This window comes from Amborella trichopoda, chromosome 13 (assembly GCF_054954075.1).
Source record: "Amborella trichopoda isolate Santa Cruz 75 chromosome 13, AtrichopodaSantaCruz75HAP2 v2.0, whole genome shotgun sequence".
Taxonomy (NCBI): domain Eukaryota; kingdom Viridiplantae; phylum Streptophyta; class Magnoliopsida; order Amborellales; family Amborellaceae; genus Amborella; species Amborella trichopoda.
Window position 1 is genome coordinate 6,656,844 of NC_142348.1, and position 9,183 is coordinate 6,666,026.

The 9,183-nt window shown below is 35.4% G+C and overlaps 1 protein-coding gene across 1 annotated transcript; it reads right to left on the reverse strand.

The window, feature by feature from the left end:
• Positions 1–5,089: 5,089 nt before the first annotated feature.
• Positions 5,090–8,152, reverse strand: LOC18423970 (F-box family protein). Its single transcript, XM_006828564.4, has 2 exons — positions 7,719–8,152; positions 5,090–6,583 (listed from the first exon to the last, which is right to left on the reverse strand). Exon 2 carries the CDS (start codon positions 6,507–6,509, stop codon positions 5,256–5,258), a length of 1,254 nt encoding a protein of 417 aa, XP_006828627.2. The 5' UTR covers positions 6,510–6,583; positions 7,719–8,152; the 3' UTR covers positions 5,090–5,255.
• Between the last annotated feature and the right edge of the window lie 1,031 nt (positions 8,153–9,183).

Below are 9,183 nucleotides of genomic sequence, written 5' to 3' on the forward strand. Positions count from 1 at the left end.
AATAAATCGTGAATGATATATTTATAGGGCTTTAATCAATCAATTCATTTCGAACTCTCTTTGTCCTTTCATTAAACAGCAGAATGCTAATAATGCAAATGGCAGTGATGGACGTCCATATTAACCATTGCTTTTTTAGCCAATTATATCACGTGCAACACACGTGCATAATACTAGTTTTAATTAAAAAAATTTGTATTCAACATAAAAGATTTTCACTTTTAACAGGTAGTATTTTCTATCTTTATTTTTATTATTACTTTTATTAGCATATTGTAATTAAGACAACAACACAAAAATAAGTAACTAGATTCTAAAGCAAAGCCTTAAAAATTGAACCTTCCTTTCTATTGTGATCATATTTCCATTAAGAGAAAGTAGAACTCATCAAATCTATAATTATATTGTTTGTTCTTCAAGATAATTTTAACTTACAAATATAATGTAGACACCCTTTTTCCCGGCCGAGGGAATTCCACAAAACAGGAATCGCAAAAACCATAGGGCCTTGACCTAAATCCTCCCCAAGCCTATCCCGGACCTAATTACGGCCTTCACCTCACCAAAATCCCCTTTGCCTAGCCTAAGCTACCGTAGGGCCCACATTAACATGATACACCATATTTACCATACCCTGTAGTCCATACATTCTAAAAAGGTTACTTCTATTTACTAAGGGTGTGGTTTCTATAAGGTTGCAACTTTAAACAATCCAATTAAGGCGGACCTCCAAATTGTATCATAACATGTAATTTTAGTGAAAAAAATTATTAGGATTATCTCAAAATTTATTTTCATAGCTAATTATAAAATTTTAAACTCCAAAAATGGTTAAAATCAAGTAGATCTATAAACATATGAAAATATTAAAAATGGATGGTCTAGATAATGTATTGCAAGATGCACTATTTTTTAGATTCAAAATCTTTCTCTTTTTTTTTTTTCCAAATTCCTACATCTCGATGTCTGGATGACCAATTAAAGGCTTTTTCAATATTAAAACAACATTTCCCGATGGATTTTTAAGGTGCATCTGTAATTCCACATTTTAAGGTTGCAACCTTTATATAAACTTTTTCTATTTACTAAATCCAATTTAATTAGGCCTAAGCCAACTTAGCTAAGCACCTAACCGGATAGTTACCTTTAAACCTACCATATTAAGCCCAAAGCCCCTCTCTAACCTTCGTATTTAAGCTTAGAACAACCCAAATCAGGCTAAGTCGCCCAATCCTATACTATTAGGCCCCGGATCACCAGTTAAGGCAACCTAATTAGTCGAATCTAAAATGGACACATTTAAATAATTAACAATATTTTATTAACTGGTCATTTATCACCTAAAAACCCTAAAAATGCCCACCAAAGGTTGGAAAATGCTCCAATGGGCGTGTGGGGACGTGCGCGAAACAGCCTGAATAGGGGGCGCGCAACCGCTTTGGGTCAGGAGACTAACGGGGGTCACGTGGAGATGGACGGCCCATTTTATTTATGGGTGCGGTTTGTATAGAGCTGAGACTCTAAACAATTAAAGTAAAATGTACCTTCAAATAGTATCGAGAAATGTGTTTTCAATACTGAAAATCATTATGATTGTCTTAAAATATATTTTTATTTTTAATTATGAATTTTAAAGCTTCAAAAATAGTGTAAATCGAGCAGATCTATGAGAACTTATAAATCTTAAAAATTGATAATCCAAAAATGCATTACAAGATGCACTATTTTCAAAATTTGAAATCTATTTTTTCTCATGTCCATGCATTTTGATGTCGGGATGCTCAATTTGAAGATATTTAAGCATCAAAACAACCTCTTATAGTGGAATAGTTTAGGTGGGCTCTAATTTAATTGTTTAGAGCCTCAACTCTATATAAACTTTTTCCTTTGTTTATAAATAGGCCCTTTTATTTTGAATTCAACAGGACTTCTCATTAACCTTAGGCGAATGCCTACTGGATTCAGACCTCAACCTACAAACCCTAGCTTTCCTCCAAATGCTACCACTAATTCCCTATTATAGCAGCTTTGCTATGGCCCTTAAGATCCAGAAGATACAACTTAAGTACTACCCTACCGTAAACATACAAAAAGACATCGTACCATGCTTGACCCTAACCCAAACCTTGTGTGAGACTTAATCCTAGACTCGGTGTTTTAAAATGCGACCGCATCAAGTGCTATGTATTGCTCAAGGCATCGACATGCCCGCATATATTGTTTGGAGAGATGTGCCCCAATATGCGCCGTATCAGAGCCGTATCTCGTTTCGAGCTCATCAGGCCGCATAATCTATCCTCTATTTTTTTAGAAATTGAAACCTTCGAGCAGGGGTAATAAGGTCATTTTGGTCTTAAAAAATAGGGGGAAAGGATTTGGGTCCCAAACATCATTTTTCAGTCGTATCCCTGGCTTTTATTGGATCGATTGAATAAAATAAAAAACTTTGGGTGAAAATTTTATTTATTGAAGTTCTTCAATTTGTGCATTTGTTGATAATTGGTTGTTGATTTGTATCTTTTGGGTGTTGATTTGAGGAAGTTTAGGTGAAGTTGTGATAACAATTGAAATTAGAATCTCACTCTCAAGATGACTTTTCTAATTAGTATCTAAAAATTGAAATTTAGAATCTCATTCTCAAGACTTGAGAAATGATGATGATTGTATTGACTTTTCTTGAGCTTTACTTTTAAACTCTTTACTCTTCATGGGCTTTTAGTTTATAGTATTTTGTAATTTTAAAGTTTGTGGTTGCAGATTTGTGCTTATAGTAGTTAATTGTTGAATATTTTTATGAAATTGGTTTCAAGTTTCTAGTTTCTATTAGGGGATAATGGATATAAAATCTCTGACAACCAATACTTTTGGAGTTAATGAATAAACTAAATGCATATTATCACATATATCACATCCATATATATTTTTATGTACTAACCTATTTTTTTCAAAATTTTTAAAATTTTTTTATATTTATTGACCGCATCACAGGGATGCACCCACATCCAAACCGCATCGAGCTGCATCGCCACGTTCCACCAAACCGCATCGAGCTGCATCGCCACGTTCTACCCCCCCCCCCCCCTCCTCCCCAAACGCTTTTAGCAGCACCCCGCATTTTAAAACAATGCCTTAAACTCCTACCTTCTCAAGCCAAACACTTTTAGCAGCAACCCTACCTTCTCAAGCCAAACACTTTTAGCAGCATCCCGCATTTTAAAAAACCCCTACCTTCTCAAGCCAAAACTCAAGTTAGCTTCAACTAGCACATCCCCAAAGAGCAGTTGAAGTTAGTAATAAAATCCAAGATCTAACCAATCCCAAACTCCAAGTAGCGGACATGTACACCCAACTTCTAGTAGGGCCACTCTATCTTATATTTTACTTTATTTTACATGAAATGCAAAATAAACTAAGGTTGTAATAATAGGAGTAGGAATGAAGAAGTAGTTAAATATTGTTGGCCAATAAATATCTAAAAGACTACACATTTTATAACTTGGATCGATAATCCAAAGAAATAAAGAGATTAAGGAAGATATTGCATATAGAATTAGAGCTAGATCAGCGAAGTGGAGATATGCAATTGGAGTTTTATATAATCAATGTATACCAATGAAACTGAAAGGGAAGTTCTATAGAAGAATTGTGAAACTAACTTAATTTTATGAAACATAATGTTTGGCGGTCAAGAAACAACATACCTAGAGATGCGGGTAGTTGAAATGAGAATGTTGAGATGAATGAGTGGTAAGACAAGAAATGATAGAGATCGAAATAAATAAATTTGAAGGAACTTAGGCGTAGTTTTAATAGGCGATAAGACGAGAGAAAGTAAACTTAGGTAGACTAGCCATGTGCAATACAGACCGAATACAATACCAGTTAGGAAATACGATTTTATTCAAGTTGAATGCTCTAATAAAGCAAAAAAAAGGCCCAAAAAGATATAGATAGAAATAGTAAAAAAAGATATGAAGACTTATGATCTTACCAAAAATATGGCATTTGATAGAACTTGATTTGTGTAGCCGACACAAATTAATTGGAATAAAGCATTGATGATGACTATCATCATTTCCAAAGCCACCAGCTAAATCCCTCCCCTTCCTTTCTTTTTCCCTTATTTAAATACCTTCGAGTGACACAGTTTAGGCTCAAACTCAAGCCACTCAATACCATTTGTTAGAAAATCAAGCATAAATATATAATAATCCAAAACTATTTTTAGTATGAAAAATGTTAAACATATTTATGCAATATACTAATATATGTTGGGGAAAAAATATATATATTTAGATCATTGACCTTTAGATCATTGACCTTTACTTTTCCTTTGAAAAAAAATTTATATAAAGCCGAGACTCTAAACAATCAAATTAGAACCCACCTTAAAAATTTCAATAAAAGATGTTATTTTGATGCACAAATATCTTCAAATTGATCATCTCGACATAAGATGTATAAACACAAGAAAAAAATGGATTTCAGATTTTGTAAATATGGCACCTTGTAATGCATTTTTTTACCGTCAATTTTCAAGATTCCATAGATCTACTTGATTTACACTATTTTGAAGCTTTAAATTTTATAATTAAATATGAAAATATATTGTAATGTCAAGGTGCTCACTATGAGGTAACTTATCATCGTTGTCAACGATTTTGAACACTTTTATGCTCTTGTTTTGTACATTGCGTATTTTTTTTAATAAGAGTATTTTTGGACATAGGATGATATAATGTCATCCACATGGACCAATGATATTTAATGCTCCATGTGGATGATGTCACACTCTATTTAATATTCCATGATGATGATGTCACATCCCATGTAAACGGATCACACCCCTCTTAACAACCAAAATACTTACTAAATAAAACCCCTATGTACGAAACAAAACCTATGAAGTACAACAAAAAGACGTGATGAACAAATTGTGGAGTAAGATGCAATGTACCATTAAGAGTAATGCAGGTCAGAAAACCATACCCACATATGAGAGAGATTTATTCCTGAATGAGCGAGAAAGAGAGAGATTTATTCCTGACTGAGTGACAGAGTGAGATTTAATCCTGAATGCAACAATGTCTTTGTGAACCAAAATCTCAGACATAGAAACTCCATTAAAAACCAGAGTTAGTTTACACAGATTACAGCCAAACTCCCATCGCAATTGTACAACAAGCAGCTTGTACAACAAATCTAAACAGCCAAATATATCTCAAAGAAACCAAATCACAAAATCCCCCACTTCTTCACACACAGGCCTCCAACCTTGGTTCAAATGAAAATGCAGACACAAACTCCTTGGGCTTCCCTGAAATGAAACACTCAGGCAACTCCACCCATGAATTCTCCTCCAAATTACACAAAACCTCACAATTAAAACCACAACTCACACTACTAACACAAACCATTATCAAATTTCCATGGCCAACACAGTTTATATCAGCCTTCTTCCCATAAAATTCATGGGACATAGAGGGGGGTATAGCCCCAACCTGAACCCACAGTCCTTTTTCTTCGCTGAACCTCCAAACTCGAAGGCTAGCGCTCTCTAAAAGCTCCGACATAACAACCACTAACATCTCTCCTCTACACTCTACTAAATCTAGTGAGTGCTCGAAAAAGGGGGGTAAAATCTTGGGGTATTCATACCAAAACCCCTCACTCAAATTGCACCCCACCACCCTCCCTGACTGGCTCAAAAAGTAGAGGACTTCATTCCCATTCTTCTCCGTGATCACAACCGATGAGAACTGTTTAGAGGGACTTCTTTGCATATCAGTGGCCACTACATCTCCAGCCTTACTCAAATAGTAAAGGGTCTCATCCCCATATTCATCGCCAGATTCTGGCAAAGCTAGTTGCTGGAATTTGGTTTTCCGGTGAAGCATGGAAACGGTCCAGTGGTCCAAAGTAGAGTCAAATGTTTTTACAGTAAGAGAAGATGGGTCGCCATGGACTAAGATAAGTTTGTATGATGACAATGAAGAGGATGACATGGCTATGGCATGGACAGTATCTTCGATATCTACATGGGGTAATTTTCGGTGTGAGCCACTAACTGGATTACTGATAAAAAATTCACCGGAAAATGACCGGAAGCACAGTAATCCACCTGAAGAGGCCACTGGTAAAAGGCCATTGTTGGTTTCTAAAAGCTCAGGATGGTTGATATTGCACCATTTGCTTTGGGCTGTGTCATATATGATGGGTTTGCTACAATTGGGATCCACCATATAGAACCATGGCTCTCTTTTGGGGACTTGAGAGCAGGCAAGCATGAAGGTTTTCGAGAGAGAAACCGAACTCCATCTTTTGCACACTGAACGTAGGCGAAAGAAGCTCGAGGTGGGGAGCCATGAGAGCACTCTTTCGAGAAGGTCTTGGTTCAAATCGTCCCAAGAGAAATCAGCGGTTTGATCGCTTGATTTTTTGCGCTTTCTGGTTTCGTATCTGTAGATTGGGAGCCTCTTCTTCGTGAACCAGGTGCCATTTTGATCCATCCACACAAAGATTAGGAAGAAAAGTAGAGAGAGAGAGAGATTATGAATGGCACAGGGCTCCCTTAGATGAAGATCTGGAAATAAACAAGACCCATGAATCAGTATCAGTAAAGAGTATACAAGATAATACACTTGCAATCTCTCTCTTAAAGTCTACACGGTTTTTCAATTTTTGGATCATGGTAAAGCATATAGATTATGATGCTGATAACTGTAACAAGATTACAAAAAAAATCCTTTCTTTTTACAATTTTACATTAGTAAAATCCAAAACTTCACAAATTGTGATTTTCATGGGAATTTCAGGAAAAGGAATGCCTAATGGGAGTTTAGGGAATAGATGTGAAGAAAGGATAGACAACAAAAAACAGACACCTAAATTCAAGATACACAGAATAAGTGTCAGAAAAGGAGTCATCATCTGATGCATCGAAAATCAGTACAGAGAAAAATAGAATAAAATGCATGTTTCCTCTGCATTATAAAACCTAGAGTATATAAAATACCCAAGTAGAAGAAGAAGAAGAATAATAAGACTGAAGAGAGTCTAAAGATAAACCCAAAGTCCACAAGAGCAGAGCTAAACAAACTGAACCACCCATCCTAGAACAGAATAAACCCCAGAAAAAAGAAGATGGGAATGTAAAAAAAAAAGCTTTAACCAAGTGAAAACAACTGAAAACCCTAGAAAAAAAAAACAGAAAATGGAAAAGAAAAACCTAAACCGCCTAAAAAGAAAAACCCAAAACAGTTGCAGATGGATGGAAATAATCAACCAGCTGTTGAGATCATAGGGTACCATTCAATTAGAAGAATAAATGAAAAAACCGACAAATTGGACGGTCGAGAAAGAAAAATATACCCACTAAAACCTCTGCAAATTACAAAATTGATAAAAGGGGTAAAGATGAAAACCAGACTCGAGAACACCAACAATATCTAAATAAGAAAACAAAACGAACAGAAAAACCCCCCAAAAAATCACAATAGAACAAATCATCCATCTCAAAAGAAAAAACAAAAAATCTCAACAACCCAAAAACCAAAAACAAAAAAATCGTAATCCCCAACCTCTAAAACCCCAAAAACAAAAACCAGAGCTAGAGGGAGAATCAATACTAAATACCGCTTATTGGGTATCAAAATATTAGCAAGAAAAACCGAAATGAACAGTTTTCAGAAGAGATTAAGTAATGTAAGAAGAAGTACCTAACAGAGTTGCAGGCAAGCTCGCCCCTAGCTCCTTCCTCCCAACAATAGGAAGATAGAGAATATTGAGAGAAACAGAGAGTAGAGAGAGAAACAGATATGTTGGTAACTTCCGATGCTGATGCCCACAATACACAGAGAATCGATTGACAGAGAATCCAGAGAGACAAACAGGAATAGTAAGACGATAGAGAGAGAAAGAAGAGTGAGAGAGAGATGCCCTTTAAAGTGGGGGAAATGCGAATTGGTGAGATAGTAGGAAGCTTCCTGAGAAGCTCTTTTTGTTTGCGTTGACAGAGAGACGAGGAGGAGGGGGTGTCCAACAGTGTGTATTTAGTGGCCATTTTATCCGAGCCACAAAGAAAAGTAGCTTCGGATCCATGGCTTCCCTCTCTAACGTACACTGTAGCGGAAGGCTCGCTGACGCTGACGCCGACGTTGTTGCCGACGCTGATGCCTTTTCCATATTACCAAAACAGCCTTCACTTTTACTAAATGCCAATAATCACTTCTCATTGTCGTCATCCTTAGTCTTATTTTTCTTAAAAAAAAATTACATGATAAGTTTGGTATAAGGTAGCCCTAATTAATCTTGAACATTAGATATGTAGTTGGGTGGCTACATTTATTTCATTGATCAAGCTCAAAGTTCAAAAAAAAAATTATCGAATTTTATGACGTACTTAAGCTATTGGATTTCACATTGGATGGTTATAAATAATTATAATATCCTTATACTAAATAGGTATTTTCATTTTCTACCATTTATTTTGTTACAATATTGCAAAACTCGATGGGTCAAACAACATATCCACGTTGAACTGCCCATTTAAAAAAATATTTAAAAAATTAAAATAAAATTAAGGGTTTATTGGTGCAGATTTAGGAGAGGACCCAAAAAAATATTGTATACACCTTAAAAAAAGAAAAAATAAATTAGGGAAAGGGGATCTTATTGGAGGGATCGGGTTGGCATAGGTACCTTTATGGAATGGGCTCAGTAATTTCAAATCTGGATCAACCATTCTCAATTCATATCTATGGGTTTTAAAATACCACTTTGGCACAAGGAGCTTAAGATCATGGGCAAAATGGTATGGCGTAGGATTGTTACTCTCTATGCTCAAAGCCAAAAAGAATTTTTTTTGAAATTTGTCATACTTTTAGGTATTTAATTTCACACTTGATATCAAGAATGATTGTGATATTTATATTCTAGAAGTAAACAACCTTAGAGCACAGTACCGCCTTTTCTTATTAGTGTTTCAATAACATGAGCAATGGAATATTGTCATGAGCAATGCTTAAGAAGTCAATCTAGGATTGGACCCATCGAAGTCTTGACCCAGGTCGCTTGGTCTAAGTTAGACATAGCTATTTTTTAAAAAAATAAAATAAAAAATAGAGTGATTCTAAATTTTCCATGTGATTTTAAATTATGTTAAGTGATTATGAATCAACTCGA

Coding starts and splice junctions, on each gene's coding strand:
- LOC18423970 (XM_006828564.4), bottom strand. CDS start 6,509: ATGGATCAAAATGGCACCTGGTTCACGAAGAAGAGGCTCCCAATCTAC.